The sequence below is a fragment of the Doryrhamphus excisus genome, linkage group LG3 (assembly GCF_037039965.1).
Source record: "Doryrhamphus excisus strain RoL-2023G ecotype Guam linkage group LG3, RoL_Dexc_Guam_v1.1, whole genome shotgun sequence".
In the NCBI taxonomy this organism is placed as follows: domain Eukaryota; kingdom Metazoa; phylum Chordata; class Actinopteri; order Syngnathiformes; family Syngnathidae; genus Doryrhamphus; species Doryrhamphus excisus.
In genome coordinates, this window is record NC_136359.1 from 3,903,530 (window position 1) to 3,927,510 (window position 23,981).

The following is a 23,981-nucleotide window of genomic DNA, read 5'->3' on the forward strand; positions in this document are numbered from 1 at the left end:
CCACCATTCAACCCCGTCCACCTTAATATATTCATTACTGTCATTAACCTTTCTTGGACCGTCCCCTTTATCTAATTATTCCCCCATCGCCATTATTCTACCCCCAAGACGCCCCCACCTGTTGTCTGACAAATGAACGGCCTCGCCTCATCGAACACATGACATTGTCAACAGATGGTGGGAGGAGACATGGACCCGTGCCAAGAACACACACGTTCATATCCCACACACACACACACACACACACCATGAAGACCCTGGTGGCAAACATATGTTGTCATTATTCAAACAGACAGCGATGCTAACTCAAGAGCAGCCAAGGAGAAACAATGTCGTTTATTTGTTTGTCTTTTTAATAGAGACAACCGAAGGGAAGACAGCAGAGTAAATGAAGACGTTTTGCATCCCGAAGCCTGGTGTCTCTGACCAAAACCCCAACAGTCATCCCAGTCTTAGTCCTTGCCCCAAGCCTAGCATGAATCAAACCTGCAACCCAAACAGTAAGCCTAGGCCTGACACAAAGCCTAACCCTAATTGTTAAAGGAGACCTATTATGCTCATGCCCTTTTCTATTGAGATGTGGACTCTTATACGATAACATATATATATATATATATATATATATTTAAAAAAAACGTACACAATATAAACACAAATCTTACACAAAACAGTGCAGCAGAGTAGCGAGGACGGCAGGCGTACCCTGGCACGCCCATATTGGGTAGTCTGGCTTCCTGTGATGTCACAGGAAACCATTCGGAGCTATCTCAAACTTCTTTCAGGGATTCCAAACGCTACCAACCCCAGAGGTTACCTTGCAAGAGGTATCAGAATGGTCCTAACTACTTTCTGGAGAACATGTTTTAAAAATCTGACCCAGTGACAACTTGGAAATAGTGGGGGAAAAAAAGTCATCCTCACGATCTGTGTGGAAGTGGTACATTTTTGGCTTCTTAAAGGGGAACTGCACTTTTTGGGGAATTTTGCCAATCATTCACAGTCCTTATGTGAAACATTCATTCATTCATTTTCTACTGTTTTTTCCTCACAAGGGTTGCGAAGGGTGCTGGAGCCTATCCCAGCTGTCTTTGGGCGAGAGGCGGGGTACACCCTGGACTGGTGGCCAGCCAATCACAAACAACCATTCACACTCACATTCATACCTATGGACAATTTGGAGTCACCAATTAAGTGGTGACCAAAGTGTGGTTTGAGGGCCATTTGTGGCCTGCAGCTTGTTTATGTAGAATTGTCCATATGTATGAATATGAATGTGAATGATGGTCTGTCTATATGTGCCCTGCGATGGGCAGGGTGTATCCCACCTCTCGCCCAAAGTCAGCTGGGATAGGCTCCAGCTTACCTGCGACCCAAGTGAGGACAAACGGCGGAGAAAAAATAATTTAATTTCAGCAAATTCTTGCTTGATTTAATTGCACAATAATTTCATATGTCCCTCTTTCATTGGTTTATAATCAATTTCTAAATTGCTGGAGCCTATCCCAGCTGTCTTCGGGTGAGATGTGGGGTACACCCTGGACTGGTGGCCAGCCAATCACAGGGCACATATAGACAAACAACCATTCACACTCACATTCATATATGTTTTTGGAATGTGGGAGGAAACCGGTGTACCCGGAGAAAACCCACGCATGCACAAGGAGAACATGCAAACTCCACACAGAGATGGCCGGGGGTGGAATCGAACCCTAGTCTCCTAGCTGTGAGGTCTGCGCGCTAATCACTCGACCGCTGTGCCGCTCCTATGTGAAACATGAACATACATATTTCTTTCCCTTTTCTGCGCATAATAACACAAGAAAACAAGTTAATATGAGCTAGCTAACAATGCACGTCATTTTGATAAACCTATTTCAACTATGAAGCCCCTTAAACAAACCCTCTAACAATGTTTTATGGTTTGATATACATGCTAACATCCAATTTTGATTATTTAAAACACTACCGAAACTTATGATACACATACTTGCTAGTTTTGTCAACAACAACAGCAGCGACAACACTTACAATGGCCGCTCTCCTTGGGATGGCTGTGTCTTCGGGCACAAGACGTGTGCTCCGGTCCTCAGGTAAAAAGGAGAAAAGAAAAATATATATTGAAACATACATCCATTTTGTTTCTTCACCCATCTAATTCACTTGCACCTAAAATGGATGCTAAAGGCGGCCAGGCTTTGGTTCTCACAGCTAGGCCTGTTAGCATTAGCGAATATACACAGACTTTCTTTTCTCACATAAACAACTAATATACATTACAGAGGCATTAAAAGACATTCTATATGATTATACTACATATCGTGGTGTGCTTAAAAACACTTCTTTTTCACCAACCTGAAACACATGAAAGAGCGGGAACATTTGTTCGTCTCTCCAACACAGTAGTTTATTTATTTCTTCTTATACGCAACTACAACCATTGAGCCATTCAAGCATGTTTTGCTACTTAACAGGAAATAGCCATATCAAGATAATATATAAGAAAAATATACATTAAAACATACATCCATTTTGTTTCTTCATCCACTCTTTTGTCTAGCTAATTCACTTGCATCTAAAATGGATGCTAAAGGCCGCCAGGCTTCAGTTCTCACAGCTAGGCCTGTTAGCATTAGCAAATATACACAGACTTTCTTTTCTCACATAAACAACTAATATACATTACAGAGGCATCAAAAGTCATTCTATATGACTATACGACATATCGTGGTGTACTTAAAAACACTTCTTTTTCACCAACCTGAAACATATGAAAGAGTGTGAACAGTTGGTCGTCTCTCCAACACAGCAGTTTATTGATTTCTTCTTCACCGCTGTGTGTGGCCTTCCCAACAACCGAGCCGCAACGCCCCCCTGTGGCAACACTGTGTAACAGCACCGAGCAGCGAAAGTGCTTTACTTTCAACCAACAATTATAGGAAGATTATATGAAAACCCATTTTGGTTTATTTTGGTTAGTTCATTTTGGTTAGTCCTTTAGTTAGCTGTTAGTTAGCTGTTGATAAAAATATTGCTGTAGCTTGGTTAATATATGAGTCTGTTATGGTTTTTTTTTTTAATGAGGTTTTTTTTGTTCATTCGTGGGGGTGCTGGAGCCTATCCCACACAGAGATGGCCGAGGGTGGAATTGAACCCTGGTCTCCTAGCGGTGAAGTCTGTGCGCTAACAAGCCCAATTTCTAAATTTGTTTAAATTTTATTAGAGCCCTGTAGACATTATATAACACCCCTATAGTCATTTTTTATTATTCTTTGAATACACTATATTGCGCAACTCTTAAGCTCAGGCTAAGGGATCACTGCAGGGATGCAAGAGACAGCCGCTGCTTTAGCTTTAGCATAGCTTGCTACCGTGCTAACTCATTAGATTCTACTTCATTTATGCTAAACTTAAGAAAGGGTTGCAAACCGAGTGGATGGGGGCAGAAGAAGGACAAAGCACGAAGGTGAAAACGTACCACTTCCACACAGAATGGGAGGAGACTGGATCCTGACTACATGCATTGTGAAAGTAATAATGTCTAGAAATATCTAAATATCTAATTCTTAGTCTAACATTACTGACGCCTGGTGAGCGGAATACTACATATAACTTGTATTTCAATATTTTTGGAGTAATAATAGGCCGGAATCATTCCAAAAACCGGAATGCCGGAATGGGAGGAAACCGGAGTACCCGGAGAAACCCCACGCATGCGCATGGGAGAACATGCAAACTCCACACAGAGATGGCCGAGTGTGGAATTGAACCTGGGTCTCCTAGCTGTGAGGTCTGCACGCTAACCACACGACCACCGTGCCGCCACAAACATCCAAATACATCAAGAAATCAGAAAAAACAGTTTTTCACACCGCTGGATGAAATCAATGCACCCGTTCTGGTAATACTTCAAAGAACCAAAATATGGCTAAATACTGTAATACATATTAGCATGAATGTACCCGTTACTACAATGTTACAGCATGTATATAAAACCATAAAAACTTATTAGAGGTTTTTGAAGGTGCTTTAATTGCTGTCTTTGTAGGTGGCATGGGTGTGTCCCATTACATGCAGTAATGAGCTGTCTTTTTTTATCTATTTTTATATCTTTATAATGCACAAAAAAGAGTTAAAAGTGCTGCTGGGTGTCGGCTACAAAAGCAAATAACCCCGAGTGTCTAAAAACAACATGAACAGCTATGGCAGTAGGCAACCTCCTGGTGTGGTTTTTATAAAATGAACTCATTACGAGTACTTCAACATTTCTTCAAATACGCAAAGTTCCAGAAATAATCGGACATATAAGGAAGACAAGATGATGGGCAAAAGTTCTCCGCTCTCCTGTGCAAATCTTTGTTCATTTTGCTGAAGTCCCGCTGTCTTATTTTGTCTTATTTCATCTCCCGTTGTTCCTCACGGAGCACAATAAAAACCCAGACATGACGAGTTGATTAGTTGCAGCAGGAAAAGTTGGGTTTTTTCCTGGGAGCATCCAAATCTGGCAGTGAGCGATAGTGACACTTTTCGTCAAACGTGGAGTGTTTTGTCACCTCCCTGGGAGAGAAAATGATAATATTATATGCACTTATATGCTAGGACTACGTTAAAAAGCCATAGCATTTCAGTATGTGGAATCGAACAAAAAATAAAAAATAAAAAATAAAAAATAAAAAATAAAAAATAAAAAATAAAAAATAAAAAATAAAAAATAAAAAATAAAAAATAAAAAATAAAAAATTAAAAATTAAAAATTAAAAATTAAAAATTAAAAATTAAAAATTAAAAATTAAAAATTAAAAATTAAAAATTAAAATATATTAGGAAAGCAGGAAGTGAACAAATATAACAGTTACTGATTGTAAATGTACCAGGTGGAGGGGTAGGATTTAATAAGCTTTGCCATAGCATTTCAGTATGTGGAATCAAACTATGGAATGGATTGAGTAAGACCCTCAAACAATGTACAACGATGAGCCAATGGGTACTATGGTACCCATTATGTCATTGGATGGTCATATCACCTTGTACTTTGGTACTTGACAAAATAAAAAAATAAAAATAAAAAAATAAAAAAATAAAAAAATAAAAAATAAAAATAAAAAATAAAAAATAAAAAATAAAAAATAAAAAATAAAAAATAAAAAATAAAAAATAAAAAATAAAAAATAAAAAATAAAAAATAAAAAATAAAAAATAAAAAATAAATTAGGAAAGCAGGAAGTGAACAAATATAACAGTTACTGTTTGTAAAAGTACCAGATGGAGGGGTAGGATTTAATAACCTTTGCTTCTTCCTACTCCTTTTGGACATGTGGAACTCGGAACTGATTATGTGATGCATTCAATTGTAATCTGATGCATGTTCAAATGAAATTAAACCATTACCATAATATTTACTTCTACATATGAACACCAAATTATTTATGAACAGCAAATTATTTGTAAGCTTTTATGGTTCTGAAGACTTTTTATTTTATTTTATTTTAAAGAATGTGGTTCTATTTTTTTTTACCTGGCAAGATGCAGCACAGCTTCCAGGATGTTGGAGCCATCTTTGGCACTGGTTTCACAGAACAGAGTGTTGTACGTCTGTTGGAGTAAACACAAAATAACTTTACCGTACAGTTTTACACCCACGGGAGCTCATAGTTTAGCCTGCGACAAAGTAAACAACAGCTACTGAGGTCATGTGGTACTCTTACATAAGTTTGTGATAAGACATGTCATACCTGGAAAGTTGGCAATAAAGCTCACTGTGAAAATTTTAACATGCTAATGCTGCTGCATACTTTTGTTTTAAAGTATTTCCACAACAGATTTGGCTGTGATATTTACTTTTACATATATTTATACTGTACTTACAGCTTTGATACAGTGAAGAAAATAAGTATTTGAACACCCTGCTATTTTGCTATTTCTCCCACTTAGAAATCATGGAGGGGTCTGAAATTTTCATCGTAGGTGCATGTCCACTGTGAGAGAGATAAACTAAAAAGAAAAATCCAGAAATCACAATGCATGATTTTTTAACAATTTATTTGTGTGATACAGCTGCTAATAAGTATTTGAACACCTGAGAAAATGAATGTTAATATTTGGTACAGTAGCCTTTGTTTGCTATTACAGAGGTCAAACGTTTCCTGTAGTTTTTCACCAGGTTTGCACACACTGCAGGAGGGATCTTGGCCCACTCCTCCACACAGATCTTCTCTAGATCAGTCAGGTTTCTGGGCTGTCGCTGAGAAACACGGAGTTTGAGCTCCCTCCAAAGATTTTCGATTGGGTTCAGGTCTGGAGACTGGCTGGGCCATGCTAGAACCTTGATATGCTTCTTACGGAGCCACTCCTTGGTTTTCCTGGCTGTGTGCTTCGGGTCGTTGTCGTGTTGGAAGACCCAGCCACGACCCATCTTCAATGCTCTGACAGAGGGAAGGAGGTTGTTCCCCAAAATCTCACAATACACGGCCCCAGTCATCCTCTCTTTAATGCAGTGCACTCGTCCTGTCCCATGTGCAGAAAAACACCCCCAAAGCATGATGCTACCACCCCCATGCTTTACAGTAGGGATGGTGTTCTTCGGATTGTACTCTTCATTCTTCTTCCTCCAAACACGCTTATTGGAATTATGACCAAAAAGTTCTATTTTGGTCTCATCTGACCATAAAACTTTCTCCCATGACTCCTCTGTATCATCCAAATGGTCATATGCAAACTTAAGACGGGCCTTGACATGTGCTGGTTTAAGCAGGGGAACCTTTCGTGCCATGCATGATTTCACATCATGACGTCTTAGTGTATGACCTACAGTAACCTTGGAAACGGTGGTCCCAGCTCTTTTCAGGTCATTGACCAAGTCCTGTCGTGTAGTTCTGGGCTGATTCCTCACCTTTCTTAGAATCATTGAGACCCCACGAGGTGATATCTTGCATGGGGCTCCACTCCGATTGAGATTGACCGTCATGTTTAGCTTCTTCCATTTTCTAATGATAGCTCCAACAGTGGACCTTTTTTCACCAAGCTGCTTGGTAATTGCTCCGTAGCCCTTTCCAGCCTTGTGGAGGTGTACAATTTTGTCTCTGGTGTCTTTGGACAGCTCTTTGGTCTTCGCCATGTTACAAGTTAAAGTCTTACTGATTGTATGGGGTGGACAGGTGTCTTTATGCAGCTAACGACCTCAAACAGGTGCATCTGATTCAGGATGATACATGGAGTGCAGGTGGACTTCTAATGGGCAGACTAACAGGTCTTTCAGGGTCAGAATTCTAGATGATACACAGGTGTTCAAATACTTATTTGCAGCTGTTTCACACAAATAAATTGTTAAAAAATCATGCATTGTGATTTCTGGATTTTTCTTTTTAGTTTATCTCTCTCACAGTGGACATGCACCTACGATGAAAATTTCAGACCCCTCCATGATTTCTAAGTGGGAGAAATAGCAAAATAGCAGGGTGTTCAAATACTTATTTTCTTCACTGTATATTGTTTATTCTTACCAGTTCACCAAAAGAGTATTTAGCTAGATAGGAGAAATTATTATTATTTCATTCACTCACATGGATTTTTTTATTGTAATATTACAACTTTATTACTTTTTTTTCTCATTTTTTAACTGAAGGAGAGTTTTGTTTCAGAAATTCATATTTTTTTTTCCAAACAAAACTGCTTTTTGTCATAAAACTACAATATTTCCCCCTCAAATTTAAAACATTTTCTCATAATACTATGACAGCACCCCTGTGGGGAGGAAACCGGAATACCCAGAGAAAACCCACACCGAGAGTGGGATTGAACTCGGGTCCCCTAGCTGTGAGGTCTGCACGCTAACCACTCGACCACTGTGTATAATTTTATCCTATTAAGTGGTCTAATTAAACCTCAGTGATATAATATACAGTAAGGAATAGAATAATAATAATAATCATCACCATAGCTAGGCGGCACAGCGGTCTTGTGGTTAGCGCGCAGACCTCACAGCTAGGAGACCAGGGTTCAATTCCACCCTTGGGCATCTCTGTGTGGAGTTTGCATGTTCTCCCCGTGTATGCGTAGGTTTTCTCCGGGTACTCCGGTTTCCTCCCACATTCCAAAAACATGCTAGGTTAATTAGCGACTCCAAATTGTCCATAGGTATGAATGTGAGTGTGAATGGTTGTTTGTCTATGTGTGCCCTGTGATTGGCTGGCGACAGCTGGGATAGCTGGGACAGCTGGGATAGGCTCCAGCACCCCCGCGACCCTTGTGAGGATAAGCGGTAATTAACCGCTAATTAACCTAGCATGTTTTTGGAATATAGGGAGGAAACTGGAGTACCCGGAACATGCAAACTCCACACAGAGATGGCCGAGGGTGGAATTGAACTCGGGTCCCCTAGCTGTGGGGTCTGCGTGCTAACCACTCGACCACCGTGCATAATTTTATCCTATTAAGTGATGTATATTAAATCTCAGTGATATAATATACAGTAAGGAGTAGAATAATAATAATAATAATCATCACCATAGCTAGCTTCTCCCCATAGCTGGTGGGGACACAGTTGGCTGCTCCTTGTCTGAGGTCACATTTGTTACCAACCAGCATGATGGGGATGTCGTCCTGAGAGATGTCCTGTTGTACACACGGAATATGACGTAAAACACGAAAAGCAAGAACAAAAATACTACGCAACAACACTTACATATTACATACAGTATCTGCTGCTTGTGTAAAAAGACAAAAAAAACATTAGGATGTAAACCGATACATTTCTCCTCCTCCTCCTCATTGACCATCGAGCTTTACCTCAATCATGTCCACCCATTCCCTCACATTCAGGAAGGTCTTCTCGCATGTGACGTCATACAGAAGCAGCACCCCGTGCGCTCGGCGGAAATAAGACTTGGCGATGCTACGAAATCTGAACGGAAGTCACGGATAAGGATGATTTTTGTTCACAAATAAACCCGAGGACCACCACTTGTCCACTCACGCACCTCTCCTGTCCGGCGGTGTCCCAAATTTGTAACAGAGTGGGCTCTCCGTCCACTACAAGCGTCTTCATTTGGAAATCAACACCTGGACACATATGACAATGTATATTTACTGCAAAACACTTAAAGCAGGGGTCTCAAACTCAATTTACTTGGGGGGCCACTGGAGCTAGGGTCTGGGTGAGACTGGGCCGCATCAGGTTTAAAAAAAACAACACATTTATTAAAAACAGAAAAATGAAAAAAATGTTTGACTATTAACAATGGTTGTGTAACTTAGCTTTACACAGGTATGACAGTTAAAGACGTTAAAGCAGGGGTCTCAAACACGCGGCCCGCGGGCCAAATGTGGCCCGCAGGACACTAGTTTGAGGCCCCCGCCTTGATATGAAAGTTTGAATTGAAAAAAACACATTTATTAAAAATAGAAAAATGAAAAACTTTGCAATCAGTAATAAATAAATATTATAATAATAATAATAAAAACTTAAGAAACCACATATAGTTGGTGGGTAGACAAATTATTTTTTTCAGATTAAAATGAACAAAGCATTATTAGAGCCCTGTAGACATGACAAAACACGACTATAGTCACATTTATACTCTTTTTATTTACAACATATTGCGCAACTGCAGGGTCTTGAGACACATGCTAACTCGCTAACTAGAGAGCTAGCGACCTAAACGGTAGCCTTCAAGTTATTTCCTTTAAACTTAAATAGCCAAAAACTTACCACTTCCACACGGATAGGGAGGATAACTATTAACAGTTATTTAACCTTTAACATGAACATTAATCAAACGTAATAATTTTTTCTGGGTACATGATACCATACAGCATCCATATCAAACTTGCGCGGGCCGCACTAACGTTAAACTTTCATATCAAGGCGGGGGCCTCAAACTAGTGTCCTGCGGGCCACATTTGGCCCGCGGGCCGCGTGTTTGAGACCCCTGCTGTATGGTATCATGTACCCAGAAAAAATTATTACATTTGATTAATGTTTATGTTAAAGGTTAAATAACTGTTAATAGTTATCCTCCCTATCCGTGTGGAAGTGGTAAGTTTTTGGCTTTTTAAGTTGAAAGAAAATAACTTGGAGGCTACCGTTTAGGTCGCTAGCTCTCTAGTTTGCGAGTTAGCATGTGTCTCAAGACCCTGCAGTTGCGCAATATGTTGTAAATAAAAAGAGTATAAATGTGACTATAGTCGTGTTTTGTCATGTCTACAGGGCTCTAATAATGCTTTGTTCATTTTAATCTGAAAAAAATAATTTATAGTTATAGAGTGTAACTTAAACTCACCCAGGGTTGCGTTGGAGTTGAGCTTAAATTCGTTCTTGCAGAGACGGAGCAAGAAACTGGACTTTCCCACGGCGGCGTCTCCAGCCAGGACGATCCTGTACGTTTTCTCTGAGGCCATGTAGGCAAGGTCGCTCTTGTCCTCACTCTGGAGACGACAACACAATTTTCGGAACGTCCATTCTCTTATTTTTGTGTTGCTTCTGTCTCACCTTCACGCTGATGGCACTGATGGCTTTCCGGGTGGGCGAGGCCACAGGTGGGGATGGGGCCACGGGTGTGTGTGGGGCCATGGGTGTGGAAAGGGCCACGGGTGCGGGGACGGCTTCAGATGGCTTCCAGTCCAAAACGGAGCTGCTGTCTGAGCCGAATGCTGACTCGCCATCCTGCGGCTCTGGGGGCTGGTTGCAAATGATTGCACTAATCACTCAACTTATTTCTATGTTTCGCCACCAGAGGGCAGCAATGCTCTTTTTGGTTTTTGTTTGTAAATCAGCTTTAATGAAACAGTAGAGCCATTCATTCATTTTCTACCGCTTATCCTCACGAGGGTCACGGGGGGGTGCCGTAGCCTATCCCAGCTGTCTTCGGGCAAGAGGCGGGGTACACTCTGGACTGGTGGCCAGCCAATCACAGGGCACATATAGACAAACAACCATTCACACTCACATTCATACCTATGGACAATTTGGAGTCGCTAATTAACCTAGCATGTTTTTGGAATGTGGGAGGAAACCTTGCAATGCACGGGGATAACATGCAAACTCCACACAGAGATGGCCAAGAGTGGAATTGAACCTTGGTCTCCTAGCTGTGAGGTCTGCACGCTAACCACTCGACCACCGTGCATAATTTTATCCTATTAAGTAGTCTAATTAAAGTGATATAATGTACAGTAAGGAGTAGAATAATAATAATAATAATAATCACCATAGCTAGCTTCTCCCCATAGCTGGTGGGGACACAGTTGGTGGGGATGTCGTCCTTAGCTGTGAGGTCTGCACGCTAACCACTCGACCACCGTGCATTATTTTATCCTATTACGTAGTCTAATTAAAGTGATATAATGTACAGTAAGGAGTAGAATAATAATAATAATAATCATCACCATAGCTAGCTTCTCCCCATAGCTGGTGGGGACACAGTTGGCTGCTATTTGTTACCAACGAGCATGATGGGGATGTCGTCCTTAGCTGCGAGGTCTGCACGCTAACCACTTGACCACCGTGCATAATTTTATCCTATTAAGTAGTCTAATTAAAGTGATATAATGCACAGTAAGGAGTAGAATAATAATAATAATAATCATCACCATAGCTAGCTTCTCCCCATAGCTGGTGGGGACACAGTTGGCTGCTCCTTATCTGAGGTCACATTTGTTATCAACAAGCATGATGGGGATGTCGTCCTTAGCGGTGAGGTCTGCATGCTAACCACTTGTCCGCCGTGCATAATTTTATCCTATTAAGTGGTCTAATTAAACCTCAATGATATAATATACAGTAAGGAGTAGAATAATAATAATCATCATCACCATAGCTAGCTTCTCCCCATAGCTGGTTGGCTGCTCCTTGTCTGAGGTCACATTTGTTACCAACGAGCATGATGGGAATGTCGTCCTTAGCGGTGAGGTCTGCACGCTAACCACTCGACCACCGTGCAGCCCACAGTAGAGCCAAGAAATGTGATATATTCGAAAAGAACTGAGCAATCTTACCTCAGCGTCAGACGTTTCTTCAATCAGACTGTCAGTGATGCGCTCCTCTCGTTTCTCCTTCACCCTCTCCTCCACCTCCTCTTTGTTCTTCTCCTCCTCCTCTTCCTCCTCTTCCAGGCACTTGACTTCCTGCTCAGAGTCATAACCTCCGTGCGAGCCTCGCAGCGTGGACAGCCCGCTGTCCATGTAGATCTCGGGCAGACTGTCCTCCTCGCACTCGCTGCTGTTTCGCCTCTGCAGTCCCGGGTCGCACAGCGCTAACGCCAGGGAGTCGCCGCTGGGCCGGCGGAAGAACATAGCGTAGTCATCCGGGCGCTGGCAGAGCCTGAAAGAGGTCACAGAAGTAGATAAAACCACAATGATACTCTGATCATGTAGCTGGAGGGCTCTTTTCCTCAACCACGTTTATCAGGTTGGACGAGTTGACTTGAGCAAACATTAAGACTTTTGCTGGGAAAGCGCTTCAAGAATAAAAAGTCAACACCCAGTCAGACCTCCACCAAGGCTTACTAGCACAACAAAGTAGAAATGCATCGCCAACGTGTATCCCACCAGACCAAAAAAACCCAACAATTCAGCCCTTTGCCTGTACTGCAAAAAAGGTCAGTAAGGATAATTCATAATGCCGCCTACAGAGAACATACTAACTCCTTATTTCTAAAATCACAAATACTTAAACTTGCTTATATATTTAATCTTCAAACAGCTAAAATAATGCATAAGGCTAAAAATAACCTAGCTAAAATAGCTAAAATAATTAGCTAAAAATGTCATCCAATACTTTTCTACAAGAGAGGAGAAATATGATCTCAGGCAAGAACTACATTTGAAACACTTATATGCTAGGACAACGTTAAAAAGCCATAGCATTTCAATATGTGGAATCAAACTATGGAATATATTACTATATTGACGGTTACCATGGTACCCATTATGTCATTGTATGGTCATATCACCTTGTACTTTGGACGAAAAACCTCAAAACAAAACAAAAAAACCCTTAAAAACCTTCAAATATATTAGGAAAGCAGGTAGTGAACAAATGTAACAGTTACTGATTGTAAAAGTGGAGGAGTAGGATTTAATTCTTTCCTTATTTCAACCTTCATTTAGGCTGAGGATGGTACTTGACTTTTTTCATCTATAACCCTCAGGATCTGTGAAGAAGTTATTGCGTCCAACCATCAAGAGATCATGAAAGTGTGAATCCCCGACAGAAAATGACACTAAAAATGACAGAAACTGACATTGAATCCACATTTTTGCTAAGATTTTGCTAAGATTTTGCTAAGATTTTGCTAAGAATTTGGCTTTTAAAAGGTAGAGGTTGTGGCTTTTAAACTTTTGATCAGCTGACAACAGCCTATTTCACTTAGATGCTTCGTTGTAATATTCTGTCCTTCTTTCAACCTTCATTTAGGCTGAGGATGGTCCCGTGTCTTAACGGATTGTCAATGGGATTTTTTGGAGTCTAGTACTTGACTTTTTTCATCTATAACCCTCAGGATCTGTGAAGGAGTTATTGCGTCCAACCATCAAGAGATCATGACAGTGTGAATACCCGACAGAAAATGACACTGAAAATGACATTGAATCAACATTTTTGCTAAGATTTTGCTAAGATTTTTCCAAGATTTTGCTAAGATTTTTCCAAGATTTTGCTAAGATTTTGCTAAGATTTTGCTAAGATTTTGCTAAGATTTTGCTAAGATTTTGGCTTTTAAAAGGTAGAGGTTGTGGCTTTTAAACTTTTGATCAGCTGATAACAGCCTATTTCACTTAGATGCTTCGTTTTAATATTCTTTCCTTCTTTCAACCTTCATTTAGGCTGAGGATGGTCCCGTGTCTTCACGGATTGTCAATGGGATTTTTTGGAGTCTAGTACTTGACTTTTTTCATTTATAACCCTCAGGATCTGTGAAGAAGTTATTGCGTCCAACCATCAAGAGATCATGACAGTGTGAATACCCGACAGAAAATGACACTGAAAATGACATTGAATCAACATTTTTGCTAAGATTTTGCTAAGATTTTTCCAAGATTTTGCTAAGATTTTGCTAAGATTGTGGCTTTTAAACTTTTGATCAGCTGATAACAGCCTATTTCACTTAGATGCTTCGTTGTAATATTCTGTCCTTCTTTCAACCTTCATTTAGGCTGAGGATGGTCCCGTGTCTTAACGGATTGTCAATGGGATTTTTTGGAGTCTAGTACTTGACTTTTTTCATTTATAACCCTCAGGATCTGTGAAGAAGTTATTGCGTCCAACCATCAAGAGATTATGACAGTGTGAATACCCGACAGAAAATGACACTGAAAATGACATTGAATCCACATTTTTGCTAAGATTTTGCTAAGATTTTGCTAAGATTTTGCTAAGATTTTGCTAAGATTTTGCTAAGATTTTGCTAAGATTTTGGCTTTTAAAGGTAGAGGTTGTGGCTTTTAAACTTTTGATCAGCTGATAACAGCCTATTTCACTTAGATGCTTCGTTGTAATATTCTGTCCTTCTTTCAACCTTCATTTAGGCTGAGGATGGTCCCGTGTCTTAACGGATTGTCAATGGGATTTTTTGGAGTCTAGTACTTGACTTTTTTCATTTATAACCCTCAGGATCTGTGAAGAAGTTATTGCGTCCAACCATCAAGAGATTATGACAGTGTGAATACCCGACAGAAAATGACACTGAAAATGACATTGAATCCACATTTTTGCTAAGATTTTGCTAAGATTTTGCTAAGATTTTGCTAAGATTTTGCTAAGATTTTGCTAAGATTTTGCTAAGATTTTGGCTTTTAAAGGTTGAGGTTGTGGCTTTTAAACTTTTGATCAGCTGATAACAGCCTATTTCACTTAGATGCTTCGTTTTAATATTCTTTCCTTCTTTCAACCTTCATTTAGGCTGAGGATGGTCCCGTGTCTTCACGGATTGTCAATGGGATTTTTTGGAGTCTAGTACTTGACTTTTTTCATTTATAACCCTCAGGATCTGTGAAGGAGTTATTGCGTCCAACCATCAAGAGATCATGACAGTGTGAATACCCGACAGAAAATGACACTGAAAATGACTTTCAATGCACATTTTTGCTAAGATTTTGCTAAGATTTTGCTAAGATTTTGCTAAGATTTTGCTAAGATTTTGCTAAGATTTTGCTAAGATTTTGGCTTTTAAAGGTTGAGGTTGTGGCTTTTAAACTTTTGATCAGCTGATAACAGCCTATTTCACTTAGATGCTTCGTTGTAATATTCTGTCCTTCTTTCAACCTTCATTTAGGCTGAGGATGGTCCCGTGTCTTAACGGATGGTCAATGGGATTTTTTGGAATCTAGTACTTGACTTTTTTCATTTATAACCCTCAGGATCTGTGAAGAAGTTATTGCGTCCAACCATCAAGAGATCATGACAGTGTGAATACCCGAAAGAAAATGACACTGAAAATGACATTGAATCCACATTTTTGCTAAGATTTTGCTAAGATTTTTCCAAGATTTTTCCAAGATTTTGCTAAGATTGTGGCTTTTAAACTTTTTATCAGCTGATAACAACCTATTTCACTTAGATGCTTTGTTGTAATATTCTTTCCTTATTTCTTTAGCTTCTTTTTGAAGCTCTACTCAAAACCGCCTTAACATCCAACAGTTCAAAATGCAAATTCTTGCAATTTTTCAAGTGGGCGTGTACATTGAATTACCTGTCCAAAGCGAACGGTGATGTGTAACAGATGCTTTTACTTCTGCTTCTGTCCTTTGCGTTATTCAATGAACCGCTGGTATTGGACTGTAACACACAAATTCCTAAAATGTCATACTGGATTAGCAAACAAAGCCAAGCACACTGCTGAGTTTCATTTTTCAGTCGTCATCTGGTAAACCCGATACAGGATTCGGAGGCGCCATTGATACTCTCTGCCATGCATCACTGGGAAGAAAGTCATCGTATGCAGTCGTTACCTTAGTGGTACGCTCCAGTGCAGCTCTCAGGCCGTCGTTGCTGTCGTTGAGTTTCCTGTTGGCTGTCCTTTCCGCACACAAAAACGTGACATTATTTTTGGTGTCTTATCTCTCAAATGAAAATGAAAGCTGAGTAAAATTTGGTTCGGTATTCGTGTGCGTGACTTACTGCAGCAGCTCAATCTGACTCTCGAGGATGTCTCGCTCGTCTGAGAACTGCTTCATGAGCTCCACGTCTCTGCAAGTATGAATACAATTAAAAAAACACTACATTCTGCATAAGTCAAAATGCAAAATGGTGATAAAAGTTGTTTTAAAGGTCGCTTTTGCAGCCTATTTCTATGTTCTATGTGTGTATGTTAGAATGCCAATGTGCTAATGTTAGCATGCTAACACCAAGTATGATAGCAAAGTCTGCTTAAGTTCATATTCATAAAATTTGCAAGCAATGCTAGTATGTTCATGTTAGCATGCTAGAAATGCTAACATGCTAATGTCAGCATGCTATCACGCTAATAATAAGTGCCTACCTCTGAAAGTGCTAATAATGTTAATTACAGTATGTTAGCATGCTAATGTTAGCATGCTAACACCAAGTATGATAGCAAAGTCTGCTTAAGTTCATATTCATAAAATTTGCAAGCAATGCTAGTATGTTCATGTTAGCATGCTAGAAATGCTAACATGCTAATGTCAGCATGCTATCACGCTAATAATAAGTGCCTACCTCTGAAAGTGCTAATAATGTTAATTACTGTATGTTAGCATGCCAACATTCTAATGTTAGCATGCTAACACCAAGTACGATAGCAAAGTCTGCTTACGTTCATATTCATAAAATTTGCAAACAATGCTAGTATGTTCATGTTAGCATGCTAGAAATGCTAACACGCTAATGTTAGCATGCTATCACGCTAATAATAAGTGCCTACCTCTGAAAGTGCTAATAATGTTAATTACTGTATGTTAGCATGCCGACATTCTAATGTTAGCATGCTAACACCAAGTATGATAGCAAAGTCTGCTTAAGTTCATATTCATAAAATTTGCAAGCAATGCTAGTATGTTCATGTTAGCATGCTAGAAATGCTAACATGCTAATGTCAGCATGCTACCACGCTAATAATAAGTGCCTACCTCTGAAAGTGCTAATAATGTTAATTACTGTATGTTAGAATGCCAACATGCTAATGTTAGCATGCTAAATGTTTCGTCATAATTTTACCCAAAATGTGCCTTGTAAAAATATTTTATACATGCAAAAATCTGAGCTAGCTAGCTGCTAGGTGATCTGAACAGTGGCTAGCCAAGGTCCTTTGCTATGAAAGGTATTGATGTGGTTAACTGTCGTAAACAAGTTGCATCATCAATTCCGCGTTCTCCTAATTTACTTTGTATGGTTTTGATTGTTTTGATACAATTTAACACTTTATAGTGGCTGCTCTCATTAGTTTGTGTACATAACGAAGTACCCGATGAGTCACATGATGCCGTGATAGGCTGTGATATTATTCAGGTCGCCCCACATAGCAGCTGGAAGAGAGTGTGTATATTTGATATTCTCATTTATGAGATAGAATAACATGACTCCACTCCGTGGAGTGTTGTCATGTTGCTAGGCAACCCTTGTGAGGACACAGACTGTGTGTCTGTCCTCGCTCCAGGATATCCTGTTTCACCTGTGACAAAAAGAGAACCCCCTCTGACCCCGGGAGCTCATAGTCACAAGGGGGGGTGTTCTGATCTCCATTTGGGACCCTCAATATGTGAGTTTGGGTAAACCTCCACCAAGTGATTCTATTCCACTCCACTCCTTCATGTTTACTGCTTTCCTTTAAAAAGTAAATAACACTGCAACTAATGAAAGTATAGGGAAAAACATAACATTCCTAAGTCACCTTTCCGAGTTGATGCTTTGGTCGGTTAACTCGTTCTTGAGCGAGTCCATGTCGCTCTGCAGACACGCCACTTTGGTCTGAGATTTGAGCAGCTCCTGTTTTAACCGCTGGTTCTCCTACACAAGACGCAAAGATGGCCGACTGAAAAACACAATGCAGTCAACGGAGAGAAGTTTCTAGTCTTACCAGTGTGAGTTCGTTGATCTTCTTCTTCAGGGCCGGACTCTCGTCCTTCACTGTGATGTCTTTGTACTTCTCCTCAATCTGGTGAGGACACATTTTATTTTTATAAAATAAGGCATCATAGCCCCCCCCCCATATTGTGATTGACACCATACTGTAAATATTCATACTACATTGACTTAAAGAATGCTGACAATGCTAACATGCTAATGTCTGCATGCTAGCACGCTAATAATAAATGCCTACCTCTGAAAGTGCTAATAATGTTAATTACTGTATGTTAGCATGCTAATGTTAGCATGCTAATACCAAGTACGATAACAAAGTTCATATTCATAAAATTTGCAAACAATGCTAGTATGTTCATGTTAGCTTGTTAGAAATGCTAACATGCTAATGTTAGCATGCTACCACGCTAATAATAAGTGCCTACCTCTGAAAGTGTTAATGTAATTACTGTATGTTAGCATGCCAACATTCTAATGTTAGCATGCTAACACCAAGTATGATAGTCTGCTTAAGTTCATATTCATCAAATTTGCAAACAATGCTAGTATGTTCATGTTAGCATGTTAAAAATGCTAACATGCTAATGTTAGCATGCTATCACGCTAATAATAAGTGCCCACCTCTGAAAGTGCTAATAATGTTAATTACTATATGTTAGAATGCCAACATGCTAATGTTAGCATGCTAACACCAAGTATGATAGCAAAGTCTGCTTAAGTTCATATTCATAATATTTGCAAACAATGCTAGTATGTTCATGTTAGCATGTTAAAAATGCTAACATGCTAATATTAGCATGCTATCACGCTAATAAGTGCCTACTTCTGAAAGTGCTAATAATGTTAATTACTGTATGTTAGCATGCCAACATTCTAATGTTAGCATGCTAACACCAACTATGATAGCAAAGTCTGCTTAAGTTCATATTCATAAAATTTGCAAACAATGTTCATGTTAGCATGCTAGAAATGCTGACATGCTAATGTTAGCATGCTATCACGCTAATAATAATTGCCTACCTCTGAAAGTGCTAATAATGTTAATTACTGTATGTTAGAATGCCAACATGCTAATGTTAGCATGCTAACACCAAGTATGATAGCAAAGTCTGCTTAAGTTCATATTCATAAAATTTGCAAACAATGTTCATGTTAGCATGCTAGAAATGCTAACATGCTAATGTTAGCATGCTAACAAAAATATGCTAACAAAATCCCTCCCATCTTTTAGCTTTTCCTGTTAAGGGTTGCCATAGTAAGTCTAATTCATAATCTTCTTCATGCAACTATATTTACAATTATTAATGCAATTATTTACTGCTCATTTAGTACGATTTTATTGTAAAATGATTACTTTTTTCTTGTAATATTACATAATAATGTAAAGCTACAACTTTTGACTTGCTAAAGTACAACAATTATGACTTTCTTACAACATATTTATGTTTATTTATGTTTATTTATGTTTATTTATGTTTATTTATGTTTATTTATGTTTATTTATTTATTTGTATGAATTTTTGTCTTGTGAAATTACAACTTTATTCTTGTTGTATGACATATGTAGCCTCCTAAAAATGATCACATTATCTCCTCAAATATTTCCACTTTCTTCTGAGCCAATTATAATAAACAAACAAGTAATTACTGTTGTTCAAATACAAAAAAAAAAAAGAAGCCAAAGCGTTAGCGTTACCATTTGCATCCTCTGGATCTTACACTGGAGCTCACACACTTCTGTTTCATAACTTCTTCTCACGTCGCTGAGCTCCGCCTCCGCTCGGCTCCTCTCCTAGAAGAGGACACAAAAAAAAACACATTCTAACAATCTACCTCGGGTTGTTGATAAGCCTATCCAAAAATAAACGTTAGTCTGCGTCCATTTTACAGTGTGAGCAAGCACAGGTGAGTGGCCACCTATTTGGCCTGCAACAAAGTAAACAACAGCTACTGAGGTCATGTGGTACTCTTACATAAGTTTGTGATAAGACATGTCATACCTGGAAAGTTGGCAATAAAGCTCACTGTGAAAATTTTAACATGCTAATGCTGCTGCATACTTTCGTTTTAAATGATTTCCATGAAAGATTTGGCTGTGATATTTACTTTTACATTTATTAATACTGTACTTACAGCCTTGATATATTGTTTATTCTTACCAGGTCACCAAAAGCTTTTGAGTATTTAGCTAGATAGGAGAAATTATTATTATTTCATTCACTCACATGGATTTTTTAAATTTTTTAAATTTACAATTTTTTCTCATTATTGTAACTGAAGCAGAGTTTGGTTTCAGAAATTCATATATTTTTCCTAACAAAACTGCTTTGTAAGAAACATTTTTGTCATAAAACTACAATTTTTTCCCCTCAAATTTAAAACATTTTACCATAATATTGTGACAGCACTCCTAAAAGTATGATTTTTTTTGTAAGACTCAAGATTTTTCTCTTTTTTTTCCTCATGAAATGAAGAATTTTTTTCAATAAATGACTGACTTTTTAAATAAAAATATAAATAAAAAATAAAAACACAATAATAAAATAATAAATTAAATTAAATTTAAAATAATTAAAAATAATAAACAATAACTGGAAAAATAATGATTTTTTTCTTCCATAAAATTTCCATAAAATCACATTTTTGTCATAAAATATTTTTTTCTCTTAAAATTAAAATATTTTCGAATAAATGTGTGATTGTTTTCTTGTAATAGTACACCTTTATTACTTTTTAAATTTTTTTTACTTTTGAACATTTTCATGTAAAAAAAAATGAGATTTTTTTCCAACAAAATTTGCTTTCTAACAAACTTTTCTGTCATAAAACAGTATTCCCTCCCCCAAAATGTAAATCTTTTCTCATAATTCTGTATGAAAATGAGAAATGAGAAAATATGTTTAGTAATCAGCTGACCCTTTCTCATGAAATGAAGCATTTTTTTCAATAAATGAATGACTTTTTAAATCATAATAACTGGGTAAATAATGATTTTTTCTCCATAAAATTTCCATAAAATCACATTTTTGTCATAAAATATTTTTTTCTCTTAAAATTAAAATATTTTCGAATAAATGTGTGATTGTTTTCTTGTAATAGTACACCTTTATTACTTTTTAAAATTTTTGTAACTTTTTAACATTTTCATGTAAAAAAAAATCAGATTTTTTTCCAACAAAATTTGCTTTCTAACAAATTTTTCTGTCATAAAACAGTATTCCCTCCCCCAAAATGTAAATCTTTTCTCATAATTCTGTATGAAAATGAGAAATGAGAAAATATGTTTAGTAATCAGCTGACCCTTTCTCATGAAATGAAGCATTTTTTTCAATAAATGAATGACTTTTTAAATCATAATAACTGGAAAAATAATGACTTTTTTCCATAAAAATTTCCATAAAATCCCATTTTTGTCATCAAATTATTCTAAATTATTTAAATTATTTGTACAAATTACTGTTTACGCTGTACATTATTGTTCATATTTGATGTAATCTATTTATTACCCACGGTATATTTATTATTTATTATTTATTATTTATTATTTATTATTTATTATTTATTATTTATTATTTATTATTTATTATTTATTATTTATTATTTATTATTTATTATTTATTATTTATTATTTATTATTTATTATTTATTATTACACGGGGGCCAGGCAACAACATTTTGTTGGCAATTTCACTGCTGTGTTATTGTGCAATGACAAGAAAGAAAGTCTATGTCTATGACGTTGCATGAAATATTAGGAACATCTCTCAGCATGAAGCAGTACATTTGTTCCTCTCTCCAAACCACAATCAAAATATCATAAACATATTGATACACAAATTCCTACCTGCTCTCGTGTCTTCCTTTCAGCGGCATGAATGCGTTGGTCCATTTCCTCCTCCATCTCACTGAGCTGCATGGATGCTTGGTCCTGAGCACTGAAACACAACATAATAATAATAATAATAATAACGGACGGACTGTCCCATATGAGAACATGTGTGTGTCCCTCACCGCCTGATGGCTAACGCTAGGTTCTCCATCTCGGAGTTTTGCTGCTTGATCTCCTTGGTGAAGCTGATGAGGACCTTCTCCAACTGTGGTATGAGCCTGGGTTCGTTTACGCTGATGTTGTGGTACAACGTCTCCGCTTGTTCTTGCCTGCAATGTGGAAAATAATGGAAGTGTTTTGGAATACGGTATACGAATATTAGCTATACAACATAGACAACAAAAAAACTGTAATACAATCAAATCCGACAAATAATGAATTTGTGTTAACTGGTTAGCGCGCAGACCTCACAGCTAGGAGACGAGGGTTCAATTCCACCCTCGGCCATCTCTGTGTGGAGTTTGCATGTTCTCCCTGTGCATACCTCAGTTAACATCCGCCCCGGTTAGCATGTTTTTTTTGGTTAACATCCAAAAATTTTTGCCAAAATTTTGCCTCGGTCTACCTTGCCTCTCGCTTGTCTACGGCGTGCAGGCCCCACAACTAGGAGACCCGGGTTCAATTCCACCCAGTAGTCAGTAAGCTAACTGCATAGCTAAATAGGTAAGCTAAATACATTACATCAAATATGAACAATAATGTACAGCGTAAACAGTAATTTGTACAAATAATTGAAATAATTTAGAATAATTTGATGACAAAAATGGGATTTCATGGAAAAAAGTCATTATGTTTCCAGTTATTATGATTTAAAAAGTCATTCATTTATTGAAAAAAATGCTTCATTTCATGAGAAAGGGTCAGCTGATTACTAAACATATTTTCTCATTTCTCATTTTCATACAGAATTATGAGAAAAGATTTACATGTTGGGGGAGGGAATACTGTTTTATGACAGAAAAGTTTGTTAGAAAGCTAATTTTGTTGGAAAAAAAATCTTATTTTTTTTTACATGAAAATGTTAAAAAGTTAAACATTTTATGAAGTAATAAAGGTGTAGTATTACAAGAAAACAATCGCACATTTATTCAAAAATATTTTAATTTTAAGAGAAAAAATATTTTATGACAAAAATGTGATTTTATGGAAATATTATGGGGAAAAAATCATTATTTTTTCCAGTTATGATTTAAAAAGTCATTCATTTATTGAAAAAAAATGCTTCATTTCATGAGAAAGGGTCAGCTGATTACTAAACATATTTTCTCATTTCTCATTTTCATACAGAATTATGAGAAAAGATTTACATTTTGGGGGAGGGAATACAATTTTATGACAGAAAAGTTTGTTAGAAAGCAAATTTTGTTGGAAAAAAATCTGATTTTTTTTACATGAAAATGTTAAAAAGTTAAAAAATTTAAGTACTAAGTACTAAGTAATAAAGGTGTACTATTACAAGAAAACAATCACACATTTATTCGAAAATATTTTAATTTTAAGAGAAAAAAATATGTTATGTTTTTATATTTGCTTTTTTTATTTATAATTTTTTTATTTCATAATTATATTATAATTGTTGTACTTAGCAAGTTTTTTTATATTTATATATATTTATATTTTAATATTTTCTACCGCTTTTTCCTCACGAGGGTCGCGGGGGTGCTGGAGCCTATCCCAGCTGTCTGGTGGCCAGCCAATCACAGGGCACATATAGACAAACAACCATTCACACTCACATTCATACCTATGGACAATTTGGAGTCGCTAATTAACCTAGCATGTTTTTGGAATGTGGGAGGAAACCGGAGTACCCGAAGAAAACCCACGCATGCACGGGGAGAACATGCAAACTCCACACAGAGATGGCCTAGGGTGGAATTGAACCCAGGTCTCCTAGTTGTGGGGCCTGCGCGCCGTAGACAAGCGAGAAGCAAGGTAGACCGAGGCAAAATTTTTTGGATGTTAACCAAAAAAAACATGCTAACCGGGGTGGATGTTAACTGAGGTATGCATGAGGAGAACATGCAAACTCCACACAGAGATGGCCGAGGGTGGAATTGAACC

General features: G+C 37.7%; 1 protein-coding gene across 5 annotated transcripts in view; it reads right to left on the reverse strand.

Moving 5' to 3' along the window:
• Window positions 1-4,002: 4,002 nt before the first annotated feature.
• rasef (RAS and EF-hand domain containing) overlaps window positions 4,003-23,981 on the reverse strand; it is a 30,563-nt gene continuing 10,584 nt past the window's right edge. For 2 of the 5 annotated variants that reach the window (XM_078789473.1, XM_078789474.1), the window contains 16 exons: window positions 22,040-22,186; window positions 21,873-21,963; window positions 19,725-19,820; window positions 18,024-18,101; window positions 17,838-17,953; window positions 16,109-16,177; window positions 15,940-16,006; window positions 15,681-15,766; window positions 11,989-12,313; window positions 10,484-10,672; window positions 10,275-10,419; window positions 8,973-9,054; window positions 8,782-8,896; window positions 8,500-8,607; window positions 5,513-5,589; window positions 4,003-4,554 (listed from right to left, as the gene is read on the reverse strand). In XM_078789473.1, the coding sequence (XP_078645599.1) occupies window positions 4,452-4,554; window positions 5,513-5,589; window positions 8,500-8,607; window positions 8,782-8,896; window positions 8,973-9,054; window positions 10,275-10,419; window positions 10,484-10,672; window positions 11,989-12,313; window positions 15,681-15,766; window positions 15,940-16,006; window positions 16,109-16,177; window positions 17,838-17,953; window positions 18,024-18,101; window positions 19,725-19,820; window positions 21,873-21,963; window positions 22,040-22,186 (1,894 nt within the window). In that variant the 3' untranslated portion in view covers window positions 4,003-4,451. Of the gene's footprint in view, window positions 4,555-5,512; window positions 5,590-8,499; window positions 8,700-8,781; window positions 8,897-8,972; window positions 9,055-10,274; window positions 10,420-10,483; window positions 10,673-11,988; window positions 12,314-15,680; window positions 15,767-15,939; window positions 16,007-16,108; window positions 16,178-17,837; window positions 17,954-18,023; window positions 18,102-19,724; window positions 19,821-21,872; window positions 21,964-22,039; window positions 22,187-23,981 lie in introns of those variants that run through there. The other 3 variants (XR_013627157.1, XR_013627159.1, XR_013627158.1) reach the window with 3 other exon arrangements.